This window comes from Rhipicephalus sanguineus, chromosome 8, assembly GCF_013339695.2.
Source record: "Rhipicephalus sanguineus isolate Rsan-2018 chromosome 8, BIME_Rsan_1.4, whole genome shotgun sequence".
Taxonomy (NCBI): Eukaryota; Metazoa; Arthropoda; class Arachnida; order Ixodida; family Ixodidae; genus Rhipicephalus; species Rhipicephalus sanguineus.
Window position 1 is genome coordinate 52,821,280 of NC_051183.1, and position 27,292 is coordinate 52,848,571.

The following is a 27,292-nucleotide window of genomic DNA, read 5'->3' on the forward strand; positions in this document are numbered from 1 at the left end:
CAGACATACGCTGCTACCATGATGGCAGATATATAATTATTTACACATATTATTACATTCTTAAAGATTTATGCCGGCAAAGGCCGAAACTGCATCTGTGTGTCTCGAGCGTTACGTGTACAATAATGTCGATACCGCGCACCGTCAATGAAATCTGAAGATACAAATAGTTGTGCGGTGTTCTTATGCGCTTTGCTCGTCCATGTTAAACTCCTTTACATGTCAATGTCTTTTCTAAAATATCGTAGTCATACTTTGCTGATATTTGTGAATATAAGCAATAGTGCCATGCATGTATATCAGACATAACTAACACTTATCTAAACATATTTTTACGATCATATGTGTAAAGGCACCTTTGCAGTTTTTCTTGCTGAGGTGATAACTATTTTACGCCTCTTTCCATTTTTCACTTCAGTGAGCATCACCCCGCATAGAGATGTTTCATTATTACACCTCTTTAAAGAGCAAAGGGTAAATGGAGTTACATATAAAATTCACGAATTCTGTCATAATTTTAAACACTCCGAAAATGTGTGTGGCAGTGAACTGATGAATGAATGCGAAAACCGCATTCCTGACATTCCTTAAGGTGTGAGTGCCCATATTCTATGAAGAATTTTGGTCTTATTGGTCGTTTCATTCTACCAACTTTATATATATTGTCTAAGTAGTTATGCAAGCTAATATTTTATGTATATAAATGGTGTAGGGCATCTCGCTGTTTAGCCAGACCTAACTGTAGGCGCTACTGTGGCTTTGCTCCGTTAAATCATACCAGCCCACGCTACAGGAACCGAAGTAGTGGATATGTATACACAATATCACTAAGTTCTCTGCAAAAAAATTTTGGGAACACCAGAAAAATATTATGCATAAAATATTTAACATTGGTGCATATCCAATATGTAGTTCTTTTTTTGCTATTAACAAACTTGTGACCAGCACAAATCAAAATTGATCCGCACATGGTTCTTATGAAGTTGCATATTTCTCTGAGGCTGGGCGACGTTTTGGTGCCGTGTCTTTGTCACAAATTAGCGCATTATAAAGCGCGCGCGCGGCCGCTTTCAAGCAGCTACGAGACAGAACGGCGCGAACCGCTCGCCCAAGAAGCGCGAAAGACGAAAAACAAGCATCAAATAACGCCGGCGCGCCGCATTCTCCTCGCCCACTGGAGCCAGACGCAGTCAACACGATCGAACGCCCGACAAAGCCTGGATGTTTCTAGAAGGAAGGGGGGACGCATCCCCGAGCGATGCCGCCGCGATTCGAACCTACGAGAAAGCTCTCGCCCTTTCCCCAGGCTTAGCTGTACTACGCGCCGGAGAACACTCCCGACGCTTCTAGAAACCAGGGGAGAAGGGATAAAAGCATGCGACGACGGGTAGTGCAGTCAGTGAGGGAGTCAGTCGAGAAGATGTGAAGTCAGTGAAGGAGTGGCCCGGTGATGGTGAAGTTATGCGAAGTGTGGCTCCGTTAGCCAAAGAAGACGTGTTTATGATGGTGTGCGGTCAGTCGATCGTGGATCTGGAAGAATCCGATGACGACGCCGTGTGAGCCGTGACAAGTCACGACGACGGTTGAGCTACGACGATCAACGCTGGAGCTGGCGTGAGTGTTTCCTTGAAGAGAAGCATTCGTTTACCGTCCAAGTATTGTGGACTGGATACGCCATTATCTATTCAGGACTTTAACTGTCGTTTAATAGTTGTAATGCATGCGATTGCATTCGTAGCGTGTGATCTGTTTGTTTAGCTCCCGTTGTGTAAACACCATCTGAATTGTACTGTGAAGTTGTAACTGGTACCAGCCGAGTGTGCATGTGTTTGTATTATTTGTATTGCCTTAACTGAGAATATATTTCGTTTTCGTTTGTGTTATCGACTCTCGGCTCTGACTCGGTCTTTGGACCACAACCGGCGTTCGCTGGCGCACCAAAGGACCAACTCTAAATTGTCCGCGCTTTCGTGGTGCGTTTTCGGAGGGCCTTGACGCCAGCCCTTAGAATCCGCCCGGCGATTGCCAACCCGATTAACGGGATTAGTGACAGTCTTTTAGAGCGCAGCTCTTAGGCGCCCGTTCCTGCGTTCAGCGGAGTCGCCGTTGGCGTCGGTGGCGTAACCGATAGAGCGAGCGAATACGAAAGAGAATTAACGCGGAGTCTGTCGATATCACGAGCCACAGGCCTCTAACCTAGCTTTTCTTCCTCATCGCGCGCGCTGGCCGCTCGGTCGGAGCTCGTGCGCATGCAGGGCTGGCACCTGCACTGCGTCTGGCTTGTAGCATAGGGCGGAAACAAATCAAAACCAAGAAGTACAGGCCGAACACAAGCCCTTGTATCCATCAAGTGAATTACTTTCATGACCAAGATTACTCGGTCACGAAAGCGCTTGTATTCGCGCTTCAATTCAAGCACTTGTATTCAGCAAGTGAATTACTTTCGTGACCGATTCATGACAGCCCCCGATGTGGGTTGGGCCAATCGTCTGAGAAACAATAAAAGCAACTACAGGACGAACATAAGCAGCTACACTCTAAACGTTGTAACTGATAAATGTGATTTTGTGCCCTTATAAAGCGAGGGTTACATTAGTTTTGAGCTTATAAATTCTAAACTCGGTAACCCTACTATCGCTAAACCGAATGACATTTATTTGGTTACCAGGTTTAGAGTGTGGTTTCGCTGGTCTTAACGAGGCTGTCTGGATTTCCCTTGGTTCACAACGCCTGAGATGCACAGAGTGGCGTGCGTTACACTCGAGCGCTGGCAGTTTCTGTGGTCATATGTAACGAATGCTACACTGCTACAACTGCGGACAGCCAAAACTTCAAACACAGTTGGCGTTGCCCCATCACGAAGCTGCTCTCACAATTCGCATTAGAAGGTATCGTAATCGTCAGTGAAATTTTGTGTAGAAGAAAGGGCGGCTTGCGGTGTGGTTGTCACTTTGCGTGCGCTTTCCCTGGGCCTATAATGTCTGGCAGTCCTGACTTCCAGAACGTGTTTATCTTGTTTAGATGCAGTTTCCAAAAACTTTTCACAAAGAATATGAAAAGCTTTCTAGTTTCGCTTTGCTCTATTCCTACGAAACATAGATTTTTAGTCGAGGAAATAACGAACGCCAAGGGACTTACTAGCTAGCATCTTGTTCATGGTTATATGTAATTTGAGCTTGAACACTCTTCTCGGCTTCGTTCACATCAGTTGCCTGAACCTTCAGGCAAGTAAAGTCGCGGCCCCATACAGGGTCGTCCGTATATGTGGCCAATATCATGTAATAGGGAGAACTTGCATCTGCTTTCAAGCTCTGAAAGAAATTAAAACCAGACTTATTCATAGTTTAACACTAATTTTTGCAACGTCTAGCAGTGTTTAGGTGGAAATTGGTTGCTCTCAATCTCGCATTCTAAAAGATCATGTATGTAAAAGAATACCTGATCACTTGTCGACTAGAGAAAGAACACATTCACGAGCTGCTCTTATCATGTTTTGCCATAGATTACCTACCATATGATTATACTCTACAGATGTCACATTCAGACTTTTAGTGAATTGGTTGGCGCCACTTTGTGTCCTCTGTGGTAAAAGACAGTGATATGATGGCATAGAAGAGACAATGTCATGTGGTAGAAGAACACAAGTAAGAGGGTCGTGATTGTGAAAGGTATCCTGACTACTCCACAGACGAGCAATGAGGCTAGCAAAATCACTGGGCAATGATGACGCCATCTCCGCCTAAACTTATTCTCGCTTCCAATAAGGCATTTTTAAGCGAAGAAGGAATTAAAAAATGTTCGGAAAAAAGCGAAAGACAGTGAACAGGGTGAGCGCTAGGGTTAGCGCTCGCCCTTTCCGCTGTCTTGTCCTCTCTTTCTTATGATCGCTTTATTTTTCGTATTTGGGTAAAAATGTTTAATGTTATACATCACTAACTCGTCTAACAGGTAGTTAGTGAGTTCTATTCAGCTATTCACGCTTCTAGCCACCGCACAGTTTTTTTACGCAGATGTTTGTGATTTCCGTTTCTCCTCGTGCGCGTCATCTTCATTGTCACCATGTGCTCTTGATTTGCGTCACGTGTACGTTCTGTGCCCTTGCCGGCCAGAATATTGAAATGGAAAACAGTTGTGCGAATACTGGTTAGCCTATAAAAAGACGTGGTACAAACTAATGCATGCAGTTGGCACAGTGCACGAGTCGAGACTACTTGAATATGTCCTGTTCAAAGTGCTATTCAAATTGAGTGAAAATGAAAAAAGAAGTCTCCGCGGAAATTACACAGTCGACGCTTACTTCCAACCGGTTAGTTTCGTGACATCTGAGTATATATTTTAAACTCAGGGCACAGCAGATTTAAAAGCAAGAAAAATTGAGTCTTGTGAGCAAGCACACGTCCACCGACTAGGGAATTCCTAATTATTCTGGCATAAAAATACAGAAGGCTAGATTACGCACATATAGGCAAATTTTTTGGTGGATTCTAGATGGATGTTTCTGCGAACAATACGTAGACTGCACACCAAGTGTGGTACGAGTTCCGTTAGTTGTGCTACAAATATTATATTGGACACATTCATTGGCGCGTGCCTAGCAATCAAGTCAGCAATGAAAATGCTTCCAGAGGTATTCGTCTCGCACAACACTTTAAAAAGTACAGTTCGGGCAGCAGGCTATGACAGATGTGTTATCCTAGGCAGTTGTCACAAACTACTGACGCGAAAATCACTGCGCAAAAATGATATCACGCAATTTGCCCATATGTACATGATATGCCCTTTGCATCATTACGTTCTAAAAGATGAAGTTTCGACGCTCGTAGACGCTTTTGGTCTGTGAGAATCTTTAGATGTGCATTGCGCGGAGTCGAAAATGTCCCTGCTGGTGTGATATGTAAAGTAGGAGCCATTTTGTCAGATTTTCTGCTTGTCTCCTTTTCTGTGCCTTGTCAATGCAGGCTGCCCTATGTAGGACACCGTGGCAATTCATATTCACTCATTATTAGCGTGCGCAAGTTTCGTATCATTGAAGACAAACATGCGAATCCAGTAATTCCTTGGTACATTAAAACTGCCCACATTTTTACAGAGTTCTGTTTCCTTATTGGCATTAAAAATCTCATATACTTGATTCAATCTAGCGTATTACTTTCTTTTATCTTAAAATAAGCTATCTTCTTGACAGGTAGTAAATTCTACGACTGTCAAATAAATATTTCATAGCTTTCTTTGCAGGCTGGTTCTTACAAATAAAGGATTACGTAAGTGTGGCAATTGATTTCGCAAAATCACCCGTGATGCGTTACTGTATTTCATGAAGAAACAGCAATAATGAAAGAACATTTCTGATCTTCAGGCTTATTTTATATACTGGCTACTAGGGAATATAACGGCTACTCCGACACCTCGCACGCCTACAAAGCTTTTGCTGTACTCAGGTAGGATGCTAAACTTCATTGTACGATTCACTAAGCAACTGCAAGCAACTGCATTTTTCAGTACTTCCATATATACAATAATTACAAAATTTGGGGGACAAACCTGTGATTTTGGTGGCATGAATTCACTAGAACCATCATAAGAGCACCAAAATCGAGCCTGGAATAACTTATTACAAAAAAAAGTGAAATCTTTCTGTACCCATGTTCTAAGGATCCAGTTTTCTATAACGACAATATTTTCAATTTCTTCTGCTTCGACCAAAACTAACGCGTTATCCATTTGTATAAGTTAGAATAAATAAGGAAGACAATGTGCTTTCGCGGAAAAGCTTCCACGCAGCGTTCTCCCGTAATGGGTTGAGCCAAGGTTCCAGGACCCTACAAACAAATCAATCTAGTGAATTTTGTACGGCTTAAGATCATACTTATTAAACTATATGAGTACCACGACTTGCGTTCATTTTAACCTCCAAGTAAAATATTCCCCGCCCTCAGCATGAAGAGCTACAGAGTGTGAATTTATAAGGCGCAGAATTACAATTCCTCAGTGCCAGAAATTTCTTCATGCAAAGAGATCGCAAGCAATACGAAAGCGTTTACCTCCCAGGCGTCTTGGTTTTCACCATATTTCGCTTCATCCGCCCACACTGGATTTTGCCCCTTAACCTGGCTGAGAACCAGGGCTACAGCAACAGAGAGTACGACAAACTTCATGCTGTCTTCCTTCGGATCTCCCTCGATGGATGCAGTGCTAGGGGACTGGAAGCTTCCCTATTTATACGTACCCAGCTGGAGGATTAACAACGAGCTAAAATGCGAGCACCGTGACAAAGATCGATTATCCCCGGGCACTATTATTTGTAATGTTATTCGAAAGTTGAATCGCTCCACTAAAATTAATTAATGCATGAGTCTCATGCCATAATTAACACATCTCATTTCTTTCCCTCCGCATACTTGCGATACAGATGTATGATAATGCGTGGATGCTCAGGCTTTGTCATGTTCACAGAAATATTTTAAAGCAGACGTAATATATTACAATTTTATCGCGACGTGATAAAAACAATATAATAAAGCAATCTGTGCGTATTTTATCTGAATTGATTTTTACGCCTTAACGACTGCCCGATGGTGTTAGGAGGACACATGTATACGTAAGGTCTACATCAACAGAGATTAGACGGCAAAGAAAGGCTAGTTACTGATGGTCGTAATACACAAGAACATCGTTGCATAATCTGGCGCTGACATGTAATCATGGTCATCGCGAAAATTTATCAAGGCAGCCAGTTTCAATGCGAAAATTGATAATGCGGCCTTCAGTGCTGCTGGGCGCGGGAGAGGGGGGCCTGACTACGGCATAACCAAGAACACGTGATCTTGAGCTCTGTCCAAAACATTACTTTTTTTCTGAGATCTTGTAGGATAAAAGGTCTTGAAACGCTGTACAGTGTGTCCCAGTGTACTACAGCGCGCTGGGAGGCACTGGGACAGACTGTACAGCGTGGCCAGTGCCGTCCAGTGCGCTGAAAGACGCTGAGAATACCGTATCCAGTGGCCCAGTGCCTTACAGTGCACTGGGAGGCACTGGGCACGCTGCACAGGGTCTGCCCGCGCACTGGGAACACTGGCAGCAAATTGGAAAAAAAATTGGGCACGCTGAGTGGAATTCGTATAAAATTTGGTATTGGGGCGCGAGAAGTCGACAGAAAAATGTATCGAATATTTTCAAAATACTATTCTATTTTTCGTCCTACACATATCTAGCTTTAGCTTTAATTGAGCGACGGACGTACGCATACGCTAAAGCAATCATCTGTCGAGCGAGCGCGCTTTCTCTGAAGTGTGTGATGGAGTGTCGTGAATGTAGTTCATATAACTGCATCGAAATAACATAATTCCCAACACAATACGACATTAGTATTTGTCTGATAATAACAACAACTTACTCTACCCGTCAGTCCTTCCATATGGGCTCGTACCGCTGAGGATCGCGCCATGGCCGAACGCCACCGGCAACGGTGAGCCAATGTAACGTACAATCTCGGCATTTTTCGTTTCCGATTTGTGTAATCGAAGGTGCAACTATGGCCTCGCTTTAGTCTGGTATGATCGAAACTACATTGGTACGGTTATTGGATTCTTCGTAATTTAATATCCACGTTCTTCACAGCGATCGTACCGCACGGAGTACAGCTCTGTCCAAACATTACTTCTTTCCGAGATCATGTGGGACAAAATGCCTAGTCGACAATACACTAGGGCGTCCATCATAATGAAACCCACCAGGTAGACGCGTTGCCAGGATCGGTGAGCTTTAAATGCTGTTGCCAAACAAGAACTACGTATCTAACAACCGTGCATTTGTACGCCGATACTTCAGTTGTATGCGTTTCTCAACACTGAAAATTGTCGTAAACTAATATTGCGCCGCAGTCACGATTTAACCCAAAATATTTACAGTGGTCTATAGGTAACCTCATACATGTTTCGTCTCAGAGGTACACGCATACTCTTTTTGAAAGTGACCTAAATGAAAACACCAGTTATATATCGCAATAAATGTTCGTATGCAATGATTGAAATCCGTAAAAGCATGAATAACTATGCCTGACAAAGATATCTAATTGACACGGCTCTTCCTGCGCGACAGATAGTGAGGACTAAGAAGAATTATTACGTACTGGTTTTACAGTGTAAGGTGTTTTGGGCTAATAAACAGCCCGTTGTTGTCGCAATAATGTCCACCGTCGCCGCCGCCGGTGTCCGTTGCCGCTAATGCAATTAATGAGACAAAAAGACGGGGTTCGAGCAGCAGTTGTGCCATGCCACTAACCCATACGATGTTAAAATGTTTCTTTTGTTCGCGGACTGATAACCAGTGAGGCACGTACGGCATGTGAAATGCGTCGAAAAAGCATGCACTTTTTTCTTACTACATGAATTGCAAATATGCAAACTTCTACTCTCCCTCGAAAAACAGCTATCAATTTTGCTGTTCTTATTTATTTGTTTATTTCGTACATGATACCACTGATGCTTCTAAACAGTGACGGACAATATACAGCAAGTTCACGGACGTTATCTTTTTATGCAGCTGCAGGTTTTCCGCACGTTTTCTTCCTGTGCAATCTTTTTACTCAAGGTCTTCACAAAAGTCAGGCATAACGTATGCGCTGACAAGATGTCGATATACCATGCACATTCTGTCATGGAACGATCTGTACAAGTAGAAAAGTATTTTACAGTTAACGTATAGGCGACAAACTTTCGTTGAGCCATGATACTCAAAATAAACTGATTTCTTGTGCTGTTACCAGCCGTTATAAACCCGCACAGAAAACGCATGCGCAGTGTTACTGTTACAGGTAGCCGTGACAATGAACTCGCTGCTATTGCTATTTCAACTTTCTGAACATGGCGTCTTTCTTGCTCTCCAAGCATTCTGGCGTGCTAATTTTACGGTTTTGCTGCTAATAATAGTGAGTTGACCTAACACCTCAACTGTTACATACTGTGGAGCCCCTTGAAACAATGTTTCAGCTGTGCAACTGAAGTGGCATGACCGTGATCAGGAGTAAATATCATGCAGCTTCAAGCACGCAACATTGATCTATTGCTATTCTATCGCTATCCATCGTTGTTCCAGTCGCCGACGAGGAAGTACGTATATGCTGAGCTTTCGTGCATGACCTTTTGATTGAAACGGATCATGATGAACCGGTAACCATTATTGTCTCTGTGCAGGCTCGTATCCAGCACAGGCATGTGCTAAGTTTATTGGTTTGGGTACACTTTCATCTCGAATATCAATTCGAGTCCGGTATTTGTTTGATATCTGTGTCTCTTGTGCCCACTGCGTCAAAATGACGTGTGCTCAATACTGAAATGGAGACGTTTATTCTCTCATTACACAGCCCATTATTATGCCAAAGGGACAAATTTATTTCGCAGGGCCAACTAGTGACCCATTCCTATTGGAATGAAAGACGGTTACCGGCTGATTGGCCCGGCACTCGAGACTTGTAGATGCACATGAGAAGGCAAAATTCGGACATAAGTATATTTAGTAGCTGTTAGGAAATGTCAGAACCTTCCGGCGTGGCAGTTTTTTGTCGCTAGTAATTTCTTGTATGATAGGCACTGCAACACGACTTCGCGATCGTAATCACGTCAACGCTAGAGAATGAGGGGAAGGCCGACCGACTTCAGGATCAAGCACAACACTCTTTGCGCGTTAAGCCGCTCTTGGTGCAGCATATTAAGCCGAAATTAAACCCCTATCTACTTTCGCACACTCCTCACCTCTCTCCGAGGAGCGTGCGCCATGCAGTAGAACCCGCGAGAACGTTCCTCACTGCTACGTTTTCCCGGCTGTTGCGTTGTTTTCCGCCGGTCTTGGCAGAGCGCCCATATGATCCAATGTATTGGAGACCCCGCTGCTACATCGCAACTGCGGAACCGTTCCCGTAAGGGACGTCGCGAAGTGCGCTCCGAGCCGGCTCAGCGACCACAAAAGAGAGCGGCCATGTTGATTTTTCACGCAGCTTGGCCTGGCTTGACCGTAAGATTAGCCGCATGAGTGGCGCTAGGGAAACAAAAACGTACTTTCCGTCGCCGCGAACAAAACCATAGACTTCCAGATTCATGTTCTTGCAACGATGACGTGTAAGACATTTCGAATTTCTTTTTAGCGCTTGCGAAAGCAAGGCTCTCGAGATGGGTGTTTGTTGCTTGCTGAAGGCCTTGACTACTTTAGGAAAACACCTATTTTCATTATTTAGTTTGGGCAAGAAACCCCTTCCATGAGATTTTCTGGAGGGGGGGGGGGGCAGGGCAGTTTTAAGAAATAGGTCTCTCTGTGGTAGAATACCTTCTTGCCACGCAGACGGCCTGCGTTCGACTCTCACTCGAACCCAAAAACTTTTACTATTTATTTTATCTGCATCTTTCTCGATTTTCGGTCGCCGATTGCATAATTTTTTGCCAACAACCAACGTCGCCGGACCAACGCCGACACCGGAATTTCTGCGAAACGAGCTCTTTAACCCTATCGCGCTAAAATGGTACCTCGCGTGGAGATGGAAAGCGTTGGATTAGACGGAACACAAAAATCTAGAGGGCACTTCAGGTTTTCATTTACACCGGGACAGAGAGAACTCGTTCTTGATGAAGCAAAATCACACTATTTCAGCCCCTCCGGGAGTATCTTTAGCACCGTCGGGGAAATGAACATGGGGATAACCTTTGCCGAAACACAAGAGAATGTTCGGGCACGTACACGTAAACGAAAAAAGTATGCGTAACACTTTCCGGTGATTCCTGACTGCCCACGTACATGCATATCTTTAGAAAGAGTCGTAAGCCCCCTTTTTGGTACCCCGACCCTCCGACTAGAATATAATGATCTCCAAATAAAGTACATGTCTATCTTTAAAAAGAGTCATATACCTGGCATGTCAGGAGTAAAAAAAGTGTCAAATGACTCCTTTTTTGTACAGTGTAACGGCCGCAGTAAGCAGACCTCCAATCAGGGCAGCTCAATCTGTCTGGTTTTCTTAAGCATGCTAGACCGCACAGTGGAGAGCCGCTCGGGAGGGGGGAGGGGGCGGGCGTACATGAACGGGACAACATCAGTTGCCTGTCAATGGGAGACAGAAATCTTTACACTACAGGGTAGACGACAGTTCCTTGTCGAGGACCACGACGGGATTCTGAAGGGCAGGATCTTGGTGGATTCTCAGAAAGAGCGTCTGCATGGCTGGAAGATAGGAGACCCATAGAACGGAAGGCTGACAAAAGCTGCCCACTCTGCTCATCATGCGTGATGCAGGCGTGCAGTAACTGTAGAACAACAGTCTCGGGATCACTGCATGAAAAGCAAGCGAGAGAGTGTGTGCCTGGAAAAGTCGGTGGCGATGAGCCGCCGTTCGTTAACTCCCCATCCGGAGTCCCAGCAGAAATACGGTCCTAGAGACACGACATATGGAAGGGGCTGCAGTGGATACTCCTGGTCCACTTTGTCAGGATGGAATACCTGGAGGTGACGACGCAGGCGATATTGTGTGAAGTCCAGAGCTATGCCAGCTGTACTAAGGGGCGCGTTGGTATCGTGGGCACTTTTTTTATTGTCACTTGCAAGGTGATAAACAAAAACTTTGAAAAAACATTTTCGGTCCCATAGCCTGGCTGGCTAGTGTGGGGACCAATGGTTAGACATAGCACATAATATCAGCGAACGGTACCTTGCCGAGCCCGTTGGCCTCCGGGTTTAATAAAACATGTAAGGCCAGTTGTTTGGTACTGTGCAAAAGCTAATAACACAATGCAAGGTGAAGAAACAACGTGTACAGCAGGGAAGAGCGTCAACTTGCAACTAGATTTAGTTCAACAATGGTTCCTTTTATACAGTGCAGCCAGGTGCCTCCTTGTTCCAGGGGACATAAACGTGGGTGGGCAGCCAGTGGAGTAACGCCTGGCAACCGGCGTCCTGCAGCAAAGCCATCCTCGTAGCAAGGAGGCAAAACTAACGCTGGCTTCCTCGCGTCACTTGAGGGAATGTAGCGCCGCCTTGGAGTCCCAGTAGATGGCTACTGGAATCCATGGGAGCACCAGCACTAGTAAACGGACGGTCGGAGGACGCTCGATTGTCACCTTTTAAGAGTGGAACGCGATAGCCTTCTCTGGCCCATTTCCATCGCAGTCTCATTTGCTTTCCATTATGTGAGTGTGGCGCCATTTCGTCGTAACGCGTGTTAAGGAAATGTTTCAATTACTCGCGGAGGCCGCAAGGTGTAGTGACGACGTCAATGCTTGGGCATAAAGCGCATGAGTGCTCGCTTACTCACTAGGTTCACCTTTATTATCTTTGTATCACAGAGTCATCGTGTGATTAGAAAATATGTGCTCGCTTCGCAACTGGAGTCCTATACTAAATCCCAGTCCATACGTAGCGAAATGCACAGGTACCGTACCTTGCATGCACGGCTGTCCTGATACATTGTTTGCATCCACCTGCATTTTTCGCTCAGCGATAATCGCGACGTGAGGTCGACGACGGCGTTATCTATGACATTAACTGACAAAAACGTCCAGATGTTAGTTAGCCGCCATGGCTCGTATGAGTGGTTGCACAGCTTCCACTTCGAACACCTTATAATAAATCATGGTATTATGTTTTATGGGGTATGTTTCTGCCTGCTTTCTTATGCAATACCTATATTAATCAGGTTCAGTCAATACTAGTGAATCTCACTTCATTCGGTACGCGATACCTTAGTCACCTGTGCTCTTCGCCGTGTTTCCTTTCTTCCATACTCCGAGAGCTTTTCAAAGAATGCTTTTCTATTCTGCGGTCAACTGTATTCCAATGTCAGCCTCAGCGCTTCGAGAAGCGCATACATCTCTTTCGAAATCATACTCCCAGGGTAAAATGTCACTACGTTGCATCAGCCTCATGTCCCTTCCTTCGAGGCGCAACGGTGAATACGTGATGAAGCGTTCGTCTCCATATGGGGGGTTTCTGTGTACGGCTTCGTGTGTCACGAGACGCCTACAGTTGTTATAATAGCGAGAGAGGCACCCCATACTGGTGCTCAGTGGTGCCATATGCATCTCGGGAAGGCGTTTTTCCTCCTTCTCTCTTACCTATAGATCATTCTCGTTATTCTAACACACCTACTTTTCTTCTGGTCCTCACATTTAAATCCTCAACTTTCTATACAAATAACATCCCCTATACTTACCTTAGCATCAGTATCTGTAAGTTGTCATTCTAATTGTGTCTAACGAAGAAAAACGAGCCCTTAAAAGTATTCTTCTTTCTTTCATTCATAACGAAGGTCTGTTCTGGCACGTTGATGCCTTCAGGTAGTGTGTGAGGGATTATAGGTCAGCAGCCAGCTTGTAAGAAGATCACGTGCTACGTGACTCTAACCAGCAGAAAGAAGATTGTTCCACACTCGCGGCCAAGGCTGCGATCGGCGCTAACACTCCTACGTTTAAATGCACATACATATCCCATAAAGTGGACGGGAGGACGACCGCCGCCGTAGCTCAGGGGTAGAGCATCGGACGCTTTATTCGATGGTCGCAGGTTCGGTCTCTGCCGGCGGCAAGTTATCTTTTTGTCCACTTTGCTTTCTTCACATTTATATCCTAATTACAACAAATAATATCCCCTATACTTTCCTTCGCATTATTGTCTCTTAGTTCTCATTAATATTGTGTCTACTATGTCACAGCTTTTCGAAGTAGTTATGCTGCTCATTGTAATGTTGTGCGTCTAACGTCCTCTTGAATATTTACTAATAATAACATAATAGGTGGTGGAGTTTAACGTGCCAAAACTACGATATGACTATGAAGGACGCCGTAGTGGAGGGCTACGAAAATTGCGACCACCTGGGGTTCCTTAACGTGCATCTAAATATAAGTAAACGGACATCAAGCGTTTTCACCACCTTCAAAAATGCGGCCGACGTAGCCGGGATTCCATCCCGCGACCTTCAGTTCAGCTGTCGAGCACCATATCCACTACACCATCTTGACAGCTGAATATTTGCTATTCCGCAACTCGCCCACGATGTGTGCACTCTTGTACGTAATTTCCCTTTACATAGTACAACATTAACTGGTTAACCCATATGATAATAACATTGTCAGGACCTCGAATGACCGGTCGCCCCAGCGTAACGAGGTTGTGAACTAGAAAAACGAAAAAAAATGCAGTCTTTTTGCAACAAAACTCTAAAACAATGCAATGAACGGAAACATAATTGGCGACCGTGCGGCTCCTCGTTTCGTCTTCATTAGGGCTTCGTATGAATTGACATAATCTTTAAAGCTCAATAACGAACTCAACTGGCAATGCGTCAACTGCAGAAATGAACTTTGACAATCAGTCAATTGAATTTAGCGGCTATGAATCACTATGTATACAAATCTGTAAGCCAGCTTATTGACTCGACCGTTACGCATGAAACTAGCGCGAAACATTTAAAACAATGACAAGTATTCCTGTACGTCAGATTTGATCAATGAAACCTGTTTAAATTGATCCATGTTAATGCATAACATTGCACACATACGAATGCCTCTTGGAACATCTCTTGTGCTTGCTTGGTGGCGAATACAGCCGAGGTCACTATCGTTATCTTCAAAAGCTAGCAGTACGTACGTGCGCCTACCTTCGTACGTCAATATTTCATTTTGTCTGGGCTCTTTAAGCTCACCAGTGAAATAATGTAGTTTTTGTATGGAGTGGCATTCTACATAAAGATGGAATGCTATACAAAATGCTCTTTGATGGGTTACATTGAAGATGCGTATTTTTTTTTCCTGGTATATGGAAAACACGTGTTAGTGGGTCCAAATTTGTGTTGAATTGCAGTCGTTGAACCAATGAAAACTCAAGTTTAATGTCGTAACACCTACATTGACTGCTACAGTACCATACTAAAACCGTATTTGTCATGTCTTTCTCCACTATTTCCTACGCAACACGGGCGTAGGGGACATTTCCGGCCACTCGTGAATTTCTTTTGCCAAAGCTGGCAGCAGAAAGGGTTCGCCAGTGTGAGTCACATGTCTATTTCAGTTTAGTTAGGCAAATTATTATTAACATTATTTTTCTGAAGCGCGACCACGTGCAATTCGCAGCTATCTATTTAGGTCATAAGTATTTCTCCATATACTGCGGCCATGCGCATTATGTTGAGGTACCCAAACATTAAGAATGAAGCCGCAAAATTTTCGTGCCGGTAGACGTAACTTGACGTCGTTCGATCAGTACATTGTAAATAGAGGATAACCGAGCTTGCGCAGAGAGGGTTATTAGAATTGACATGATTTATTTTGTTCAGTGCAAGTGCAGGCATATCAGGCTTGTCTATTTTTTATCATCATAATTTAGACAAGACATAATCCACAGCGCTATGGCATCGTCTTTCTTACTTAGTAATTGAACACTCTTTCTGCGAATAAAACAACATCCGTCACTGTGCAGCAGACTACGTACAACTTAGGTGTTTACGAGCTGAACATTTGACAGTGGTGTATAAGCTGAAGGAACTGCAGTTCTCCTGACAGAGAATCACCAGACGTGTTGCAAGGATTCTGCTGTACAGGCATGTGGTTATTAAGTACCAATCCTTTACCATAAATAGTGAACTTTTAAATACTGCTCCTTTTCTACTCGTTATTGGAACAAAGATATGATAAAATTACTTATACTTCCTCTGCTCATCACCCACGAGTGCTCATCCCCGCTTAATCAGTGCTCTGAATGTCTAGCGCACAACAATAAGCAGATAAATATACGATATGTGAAACACAACAAAAGGGTCGCTATTGTTCTTTCTCAGCTGACATTATGAAGGGTAGAATTTAAAAAAGGAACAGTTTGCACGATTGCTAAGCGATAAAATCAACTATTCGCCCATCCTTACTATATCTAACAATCGCGATTAACCGAACTCAAAATTGCTTTAATCGGTTTAGCAAGTAAATGTTGATGTTACCTGTGCCTAGTATAATAATAATAATAATAATAATAATAATAATAATAATAATAATAATAATAATAATAATAATAATAATAATAATAATAATAATAATAATAATAATAATAATAATAATAATAATAATAATAATTTATTGCGTCCATACATTGATGCTTGAAAGCTGCAGGTAAAAGCTGCTCTCTGAAGCAGCTTGTTAAAGGTCTGCAGTCAGCAGTGGCAGCTACAATGGCATGCAACATCAGCAAACAGAGGACTCCTTTTTCTTAAACATAAACACTACTAACATTATTGTAAATGTGAATTTTGATTTAAAGCATAACATATACATTCCTTGCGATTTGGGCTGTGTACAGCTCAAGAACTCTATGCCAGCTTTTCGCATATTTAATATGATGCTCATCCCGTTTATTGTAGTTAAAGAGCTCCTCAAGCTAGTGATGACAGCTAACTATATTTCCTTGCGGTGACTCATATTCGAAACCTCAAGAATGTTTTACACATGTCAAGGACAAATATGTGCATCATATCATATGAGTGATTGGTGTGCTATTATCTATTACGGCAGACATTCGCTTTAACAAATTAGTCAATGTAACATATTTCTGTCATGCCTGAGGAAAGAATGTACTATAATTTGTTTTCTTGGTGACACAGCCACCTCTTCATGCCACGTCGCCCTAAGCGTAATGATAATGAATTCGCAATTGAAAAGCATCGTGTTTTGCGAGTATCTGAACAACATTGGTTTAGAGTTAATCTGTGTTCACATTAATGCAGGGCATACATAAAAGAAAGGGTTATGAAACATATGCTACTAACAAAGCGAAGGAAATATCGGTAGGCTTCATCAGCAGTTGGAGGTCTCCCTAAGTTGTAACAAGTGGTTTGCTCTAGGCTGTATGAAAAGTATTTAGATGAGCATTAAAAAACGTTCCCAGACTTTTACCATTATGTTCGCGTCTAAGTCGCCCCCCGTGAGGGTGCTACAGACATCTGATAACTCGTGAAACATGCAACATCCCGGCGATTTATTCCGTGCGTTTGCAAATTTTGTATAAGGAGATCTCTGGATGGCTGCACTGAATGAGTAATGCGTGGGATGTGGAAAACCTTGCGCATCCGACGCTTCCTAGAATTCATGGACAATTCCGAAGCAACACATCTCTATATAAGAGTCACCTTAGTGTGATCCTACTATATATTCATATCTAAAAATGTCGAGATTCACAATAGCGTAAATTTCGCGACACAAATAAACACATTCTTTATGGAAGGTTACAAAGTCAAGTTTATAAAAGCTCTAAGGACGAGAATACCATGTACAAAACTTTCATATGAGTGATAATGCGGGCAGGATGTTAGGCAAATGCCTATTTTGTTCCTTAGGCCCCTATCATTCCACTTACATATGCGAGCATAAATTAGAGTTTAAAAAGAGGTTCTATTGTGTTTTATACTGTAATAAATACCTATTTTTGGCATTTGTGCCTATATGCCTATATGTGCCCATGAATGCCTATATTCAATATCGCGGCCTATATAAGCACTATTTAGCCTCAAGGTTCGCTTCCGACTGCAGTTTGAGACCGTTATTCATGTTACCGGGCAACACTCACTGTTCAGAACTCTATGGAGTTCAACATAGTGCTATAATTCTGTCAACCTCCGGAAAACAACCGCTAGCAGCCGTGACGTGCCGCGCTTAGATGGCGCGAACGGTTGGCAAATGTGAAACCGCAGAGTGAAAAGAAAGAAAGACAAATGTGGTGTGCACACGGTTTTCGCTTTGTTTCTAATCTTATATTCAAGGTGTTCACCGACAGGGAAGAAACCGTCCATGCGCGTTTCGACACGGCACTACGAGCCATCTCTCCAGTATGTCGTTTTAGCGGTCTGTCTACCTGCTGCTGCTCTGCCCTCGCCCGCGATGCCGAAAATAAAGAGATCCACGCGTGTGTTGATTCGACAGTAGCCAACTGATTCACCATGCTACAGAATGAAAAAAAATGCACAGATTGCGTAAAGTCGCGTAAGAGTAGGTCACCGCAGAGCTGGAGGAATGGTGGTGGACCGGTGGTGGACAAATCGGAGCACGTCTTCTGACAGCGAAGCAGAAGATGAAGAAGATGACGAAAATGAAGAAGCTACCGAATAGAGCACGTGCCCATTCATGAAGATCATATTTTTTCTACGCCATACGACAAACTATCCTTGCTGTTGTGTACTATACATGACTATGCTTTCTCTCTTTCTTGCGATCATATTTTTGGGTATGTTGCTTTCTATCTCTATCTCTGTCTCTTTCCCGCTCCGTCTTTCTGTATTTTTCTGTCTTTCTTCCATTTAATCTCCTTTTTTCTCTTTCTCTTTCTTTCTATGTCGTTTTTTTTTTTTTGGCCGTCCACGTGACAAGCAGGTGTTCTACAACAGAACCCCGATACTGCTTGAAACAGCAACGGCAAAAAAATCACAGCATATCCACGGAGTGAATGATGATGAGTGGGCGAAGCTGCGGAGGTTCATCGGTAAACCGTGAATCTTCCGTGAATTCTGGCCAGTACATCATCACCGACGTGAGATCGGGCGCGTTTATACTAAAGGTTCGATGAGTTATGACGACTTGCAGCTCACTTTAATTTTACATGTACGCTGTGAATTTTCATTGTTTAGAAAACCATTGCTTTAGAAAACACCTTGCGTCTTTCGTTAAGCAGCTGGCGTCTTTTTCGTTTTGCTTTAGAAACATCTGGCGTTCTTTCGTTTTGTTTTTACAAAACATCTGGCGTCTTTCGTTGGTTTATTTCATCAATCAACGGCGTTTTGAACAAAAGTTTTATTGTTTAATCACGCACAGGAGAAATCTCACCAGGCACTACCTTGGAGGTAAACAATGGCTGCTAATGGGAATGAGAGACAGAAGAAGTCGGCTTTTAGCTAACACTTACACTTCTACAGAGACAGAAGAATTCGGCTTTTAGTTAACGCGCACGCTGCGAATTTTTTATTGTTCAACAACGCACAGGAGAAATCTCCCACCGGCACCACCTTGGAGGTCAAAGGGTAAGACTTGTTACTCACTACTACGAGCACGACGAGGGACGAACGGGTGCCGCCTTAAGGAGCTTCGCCCCTAAAAATCATATATGAATGTCATGTAGCGGAAAGAGTCTCCTTAACATATGTGATATTGCGTGGCAGAAGCGTAGTATCGCGCCAGTCGGACCCGTTATTCGAAGGTCGCAGGTTCGGTCTCTACCCGCGGCAAGCTATCTTTTCGTCCACTTTTGTTTCTTCACATTTACCTTATATTTACTACTAAAGATATCCCCAATACTTTCCTTGGCATTATTGTCTGTTAGCGCTCAATAATATTATGTATAACCAAGAAAAACGAGCCCATAAAACTAACACTTCTTTCCTTCATCCCTAGTTAGTTGTGGCACTGCCGCTCTATACACCTCTACAAAACCGTTGTCGAGGCATATGGGCGCATTGTTTTCTGCGTACTAGTACACTAATATGAAGTAGGCCCCACAAAAAGCAGGAAAACCCGGTGTCAGATGGCTGATACATGGAGAATATTCGCTGTCAAAGAGGTGTTCTTGAACCAGCCAAGGTACCAAGTCTCGTGGTTACAGAAATCGTTTATAATGCGTCAGATTTTGCGGTGAGTTGCGACCAAGGCTTCGAATCGTAGAGCTCACCCACTGGGCAAGGCTGCAATGATTATCAATTGCTGCGAGTAACACGGAGTAATAATTCACATCACAGCCAGTGCTTACCGCTTGTTCGATTGGTGAGGAGCCTCTGATGACATTTTATTGCTTTCTATGGTCGTCTTGAGATGTTCTCGCCGGCGAAAAGTTACTAAGACCATATGAACGAGCATCATAGTTGAATGCACCAAGTTTCTGAAAGCTATGGGACTCACTGACCGCATGCGATGTCAAGCACAGGACTGTTGCAGCGTCATGGGAAAGAGCAGGTGTTTCTCTTTTCGTGAAGTTTTTATCCCGTTTTCCCAGTGCAGGGTAGCCACGCAGGTTCAACCCTGGTTATGATGCAACCCCTTGCTTTATGTTTCTTTTCGCTACGCCGTTCGAGTCTAACTTGCCTTTTTTGCGCATTATTATGTGCACCTCGTGAAGGCTACTACTGAGTTCATCGGCGATGAACGTGGACGGGTTCGGATATCTGCCAGGTCCTGCTTCGTCAGCGGCGGCCGCGTTCAGGAAGCGGACGGGCCCGTATACTGTGACAGCAAGGACACTGATGTCTACTCAATGACAGGTGAGGGGCCATCTGACGACGACTTCGAACTTGCATAAAGCCGAAAGGCGAAGAGACGTAGCACGAGGGCCTCTTCATCCCCGAAAAGACCGAATGAAAGAGCGCCGCGAACGCCCGAGGTCAACACCATATTCTTCATTCCTGCTGTACCCAACAGCAACATGAAGCGCCTCAAGAGGCAACCTGTTTCGGTGTTGCTGGAGGAACTGGTGCCAGATGAAATCATCGACATCTGATTGAACCCACACAAGAACGTCATGCCGTCGGATGTTTCATATGCTGCCGCACTGAACATACTACGCAAACGTCACACAGCTGGATGGAATCAACGTAGCGTCCGCTCCTACATGTCGATGGGCTCCAGCATTGTCACCGGCATCATCTACGACGTTGACACTGCCATTCCCACATCCGAGTTGTATGACCTTGTCAAGCCAGCTAATGTAGCTAGCGTCATCGCCAAGGTTGCGCGCTAAGTCACGCTGCTTGAAAATATATTTTAAAGGCAACCCTCTACCTTCGTATCCAAAGGTGGGCCACTTCTGACACCATGTAAGATCTTTTGTGCTGAAGTTACTGCAATATCACAACTGCTTGAAACTAGGTCACGTGAGAAGCGTATGCAAATATAGGTGAGTATGTTCTCGCCGAGGCGAAGCCCATTCCGCGGACAATTGTAAAGCCAATGTTCTGAAGTGTTCAAATTGTAATAGACCCCACGAAGCTTCATCAGAGTGCCCAAAAATGAAAAGAGAAATAGCTGTATAGAGACTAACGGCTAGAGACCATACATCGCACCGTGAGGCTGCCGATAGTGTCAGAAAACGGCACCAGCGGCGCCGAAGTCCATCAAAGGAAACCAGTGCCTGCATCTACAGCGCCCCTTGGACGCCTTGCTTCACCACCTCCCTTGCCAACCGAACTCCTCGCGGCTGGTACAAAACAAAATGCATCAAAAGGCACGGTCGCTGTGGATTTCACTTGGCTTACATTGCCGAAGTCGCAGCCACACGCATCGGCGACAGCCGGTACAAACCAGAACACGAAGTAAGGCATGGACACAACTGACGCAGCTTGGCCTACGTTGCCGTAGTCCCCGCGGCATCCATATTCACAGTACACATCGGTAACAGCTGTATCTCCGACTTAACGGTTACCTGAAGACGACAAACCAATCATCATAGTGATTCAGTCACTGCTAGACACACTTCGAGTGTTCGTCGGCCAGCTGATATCCCCATAGACCGAGTCCATGCAACAGGTACTGGATGTTCTATGTCCAGTACTTGCAAGCCTTCAGTAGGTGCATTCACTCGACTATATAGAGTGGAACGAGATACGCCCGAGATCCAGCGTCCAGTACTATGGAACGCAGCAGTGTTCTTTAAGCTCACGCCAATGTCTTGTATGCTTACTTCTTTCTATCTCCCTATCTTCTCATCCCTTAATCTCCTTCCCCCAGCAAAGGATAGCAAACAGGACGCGCGTCTGGTTAACCTTACTGCCTTTCCTTCCTCTTTCTTCTCCTCCTCCACCCCGCTTCCTTTCTCTAAGAGCTCTGGTGCATGATTTTACCTTGAGAGAAGCAGTTCCTGAATTATGTGAATCTTGATGCCCTTTACTGTAGAAACATGTTCTTATAATGGTTTTGTGTAGTCCACATTTCTATGAAGGTGGAGTATCACGTTAGTGCAGCTAGAGAATGTCAGGCCAAATTGTGGTGGATGTCCCTTATTTTTCCTCCAAACCACGGTCAAGTGTACTACAGTGGGAGGTAGAGGGGCATAAAACATTTGTGGTGTGGTGTCTACCCATCAGGCTGCTGGATCGCTTACACTTTATTTTTGGGCTGGGCGCATCCGTAGTTGGCATCTCTATATTACCATTCCACAACAGCTCCATATGAAGCGAAATAGTTCAGCATCTTGTTGTAAACGAGCTCACGCTTCGTAACGCCGCTAAAATCTGGAAATGCGAATAATGTATCTAACACATGAAAGACGGGCTGCATCCTCGAGGTACAAAGATGATTTCGTATTTGTCGTAATGTCAGATTGCATATAGAGAACATGTTTCACAGTAAAACTAACACTTTTTCTTTGTCGAAACACTCGAAAGACGTTATCCTTCTGGTGGAGAGCACCAGAAGAGGTTGCATAGAGGCAATAAAATTGAGCCTTGTCGGTGAAAGCTGCGTTGATAGAATTTGCAGTAACTGAATGCAGAGACAGGAAAAGGTTTCTCAAAGATCATTTTTACTTTAAGACACGACACTTCGAATAATTGTCAATATGTTCAGTTTGCACAACTTAGTAACAAATCTATATTATTGGGCATATGATTTTCGCGGCATATTCCGCGGATGTGGGTGAGCACATTGATGCACTGCAGGTTAGAACATTTGGCTGACCTGTTCTGCCTACCATTCAGCGTAAAACAAAATATAAATCGGTGGTGATATTCGCTGAAGTCTCAAAATATGTCCAAGACTTGGATTGCTCCTCATCTTAATGAAGTGATCTTGAAATAGGATTTTGTGTGAATGTTTGCGTAAAGACAAAGTTCCTGTTATTTAAAAATTGCTCATCGTATTCTTCCTGAGGAATACTGATATGCTTTATTTTCTTATACAAGGGCTCACAATTTCCAATTACCACAGAAAGGACAAGAACAGAGGAAAGCAACATCAATCAACGCTACATCAACTGCTCGAAAGAGATGGTGAATACACGCGTCTGTTTTGAATGCAGAATATTTCCATTTTATGAGCACTGGTTAGTGTATACATCGCGTATAGCGAAGTCCTCAGTGTATTCAAGAAACTTATCGAAACAACTCTCAGGAACGTCGTTGTAACCAGTAGCCCATAGTTCGTAACCTGGAATGAAATCCAAGTTAGAGATGAATTTCAAGAGCTAGGAGAAGAGAGCTTAATTTGTACGCTTAAAGTGCAAAATGTTCATGATGAGATATAAGGTTACTAGTTTTTTAAATCAGAAATTGGAAACCATTGTAGAGTTTTTGTTAATGGCATGCTTCCCCGATGCTTGCGAAATATTAAAGATAATTAGTCATGTGAACTAACTTCGCGTTTGCTTTGCAATAGATCAACTTCTTCACTATAGATCAACATATCCATTAACAGCAAAAAAAACATGAAAAAGGGTAACATGTGTAGAAGTTCGAAATCTGCTCATAATTTATTTCGTAGAGCGTTCGTTACAACATCTTTTTTTTTAAACGTTCCCAAGAGGATAAGTAAAAAGCGCGTATTTGCTGCTGCGTGTAATCAGCTCCCACAACATGCGATCCACTTGCCTAAAGTAAACTACACAACGCGCGCTCTGTTTGTTGTCCTTTCATAGCGTTGTAGAAATGACTTGCATATTTATCCTCGGCTGTCATTATTATCAATAAATTTAATGTCCACTTTCCAAAGGCGCGCACTCTGAATTCATTCCTGCATATTTCTACTTTTTGATAAGATAATCTCCTTCCGAGATCAACATACTGATGTATTTCGAGTTGTTATTGGAGCCTCAAGAGAACATGCCGCTGCTTATTGTAACAAACAAAATAGAGCGGCGAAAATTTTAGATTTCAAATATCGCCTTACGCGTATATGTTGGCTTTTTTTCTTTTGTCTCTAACTTTTTTTTCTTCCCAGCCAAATAATTACCGTCAATATTTATGCTCAATGTCAACATATTATTTGTTACGTCCGCGAAAGGGGTTATTATGATGCGACCTAACGTTTAACGTGAATATTTCTGCTCAACGTCAACATATTGTTACATACGCAAACTATTTATTAGGATGCGACGTAACGTTTAACTATAGAAAAAATAACGCCATATCCACGAAGTGAATGATGATTGATGAGCTGGCTCGGAGATAATCGGGTAAACCGTGAATGCTCCGTACAATTCCTCTACTGTCATATAAAGACGTGACACGTTGTTATAGTAGCGATTGTGGTCAGGTTGTTGTCGAACCACAAGAGTGAGAGCTCGCACAAGCCTTGCGAGCTCTCACCGCAGGGTCTTGGCGGTGAGCCCGCGCTGCTGCTGCCTTCCGAGCCCTCCACTCCGCCGCTTCGTCTTCTTCGTTCATGTTATTAGTATCGAATCGCACTAACAGACGACTGTCGAAAGAGAGAGGAAGCACGTAGTTGTGACCCACCAGTAGTCTTCTATTAAACTAGAGCACGCGCCGGAGTGGAGCGAGTGCCGCATGCTACAGTTGGCTGTGCTATATGTGGTTTTGCCTGCGTTATTATCATCATCAAGGCGCTCGAAGGACAAGAGGAAGAAGACATCTCTTTCGCGCCAGCTGCGCCTCTAGCGGTCACCTCTGGAACTGAGGTTACGGTAACGGCGCGGGACTTCGCCCCAGCTTAAGAACCAGGCGAGCCAGCTCCTAATAAACCTCGATTTAACGAAGTGTCTACTATGCTCGATTTATTTCGTTAAATCGGGAATTTCGTAAAATTGACAAAGATTTTTGAATCCTTCAGATTCTAACCTTGTAACGGAGCGGTACCGAACATATACCATGGCATTGTTTTAGATGCGAAGCAGTTTTTGCTCGGGGCCGCGTCCGTCCTTCCATTGGCGTCCGTCCGTTCCCCCACGGCGCAGACGCCAACTCTCTCCCTCCTCCTCCTCTTCCGGCGCAGGTGGGGTGAGCGCTAGCCTCCGCTTCGTTTCTCCTGTCCCGTTCTTCTCTGCCTTTCTCTCCGGTGCAGCTGTGCACTCATATATAATGCGGCGCGCGCTCGCTCCGTTGCACTCTCCTTCGCAACGGAGCCGCTTTCAAAAAATTACACCATCTCCCACTAAATGGAAACATGTCTGCTGGCACACGCTAGCGCGTTCGGGCCTGTGTAAGGGCCTGGGTAAGACGCTGTGGCATCTCCCCCTTCCAATCTCAGCAATCATTTGATCGCGTCGGGGAACGAGATTCTGCAGACGCGCGATGAACCAATGCGCTGTATGCTAGTGAGAACGCGCTGGCACGCGCTCGTGCGTTCGGACCTGTGTAAGACGCTGTGGCCTCTCTCCCTTACACTGTCTCAGCAATCACGTGATGGCGTAGGGGAACTAGATTCTGCGGATGCGCGATAAAACCACGTACTCCCGCGTGTCGTGGCGATAAACCCGCGAGGCGTCCTCCAACAAGAGTTCGGGACGAGTAAGAGCAACAGCAACTACAGTGAATTCATGGTGTGCTTCACTTGCAAGGACGCTTTAACATCGGGCAAGGTGCCCTTGATGAACGGAACTTTAAGTTGACCCATGCGCTGCTTCCCATCCCCACATGGTTCCCTATTGTGGGAGATGGTGTAGTAGTAAGACAGATAACTGGGCAAGTTGGTATGTATCCAGATTTAAACTTTTTTTAGCGCGCACAAAAGACAAGGACAAGAAAGAGACACACGAGCGCTAACTCTCAACTGCTTATTTTTTAAAGGAACGATACATATAAATACCCAAAAACCAGCATAGAGCATATGCGGCGCAGGTCATGTTACACTCTGTCAGAAGGGCTAAACAGAATTAAAAAAAACTAACTCCTTATCTGTTAGAGCCACCGAAGGATGACTAATGCATTTCTTTGCACACCTATTGATATAAAAGGCTTCCGTAACGTCAATGGTGTATATTTTTTTTACTGCTCTACGCCTTTGCGTGTGCACAGTCAGCGTGGGCGGTCCAAGCGCAGCCTCGACACTGAGGCTCCCATGTTGTCCAGACATATGGGGCACCATGCCCAGGCGACGCGGTCCACGTGGACGGTCACGTGCACGTATTACAAAGTATTGACATCCGAAGACGCTGTCAACGAATGCAGTGATTGTGCAAGTAGGCCAAGCGAAAAGTTGCAAAGAGACGATCAGCGCTATCTGCCGCATTAACTGTGAAATAATGGAAGCAACTAACGCCACCCACTGGACTATCCTGTACGTAAGAATGCTACCGACTGTCGAGTCCGTGGTTCCGTGTACGGTCAGTGATCGCAGTGTACACACTTAATCAGGCTTCGCTCAAAGTGCTAGATATAACCAGGATACCGAGCATTTCTCGTCTGGTTTCCTGGATATAGCCAGCATTTGAACAGGACCTGAATAGAATTGTAGTAAAAATAAAGCTAGGGATGCAACTAGGGCACTTAGGTGCTTTAATTCGATGCAGTTACAATTAGAAGGAAATCACCGCCTTCTTCCTGAGTTAAACTGCGTGAAATTGAGTTTGGTGACCAGGTAAGTTTGTTAATTCAGCTTCATGACAAAACTGAAACCGGAACCGGGGAATCTAAATTTGTTCGTAAGGTCGAGAACTTCATAAAATGGAGTTTCCTTAGAACAAGTTTCATCTGTATATATTCCGGTTCGTGCGCTAAGTTTTACAACTTTTCAGAAAGAAGAAATGTTTACTTCTGAGAGGTTAAAGTACTTCATATATGACACTTTATTTCAGTATCGGAGGAAAGACGCTTCGGTGGCAAAACTGGCGCAAATATAAATGATCTGACGTCCTCCACTTTCGCTTAGTTACTACGTGAGTGGTTGTGCGTTTTGAAATTTGTAGGAGAGAGTGACAAAGCATTCAAGGAATCACCAACTGCCTAAAGGAAGCCGCCACGATGGCTTAGTGATTACCCTGCTCGGCTGCTGACAGCGAAGTCACGGGTTCGGTCCGGGCCATGGCGGCCGAATTTCGGTGGCGGCAAAAGCAAAGAGGTTTCTGTATGTGTGATGTTAGTGCAACGTTAAACAAGCCTAGGTGGTAAAGTCAACCCTGAGCCCTCCACTACGGCGTCTCTGATAGCCTGTAGCCTTGGTCGCTTTCGGACGTTAAGCACTCTACAGCAACCCCCATTAAAGAAGAAAATTATTGCCCAGGATGTCTTCTGTTTCAGAAAAAAGTGTTTTCTTTTCTTCTGGGTTGGACGCATCCTTCCTTCGGTTACCGCATCTGCCTGTGGATTGCTGAAGCAGACGTTTATTCAAAATCTTTAATTTTTTTTTACTCT

The 27,292-nt window shown here is 44.2% G+C and overlaps 1 protein-coding gene across 1 annotated transcript in view; it reads right to left on the reverse strand.

Annotated features, from left to right (window-relative positions):
• The window catches only part of LOC119402735 (female-specific histamine-binding protein 2-like), a 571,419-nt gene extending 565,248 nt beyond the window's left edge, over positions 1–6,171 (reverse strand). The window contains exons 1-2 of the mRNA XM_049418414.1: positions 6,042–6,171; positions 3,139–3,311 (exon numbers count right to left, since the gene is read on the reverse strand). Coding sequence (XP_049274371.1) covers positions 3,139–3,311; positions 6,042–6,155 — 287 coding nt within the window. The 5' untranslated portion in view covers positions 6,156–6,171. The remainder of the gene's footprint in view (positions 1–3,138; positions 3,312–6,041) is intronic.
• Positions 6,172–27,292: the final 21,121 nt, after the last annotated feature.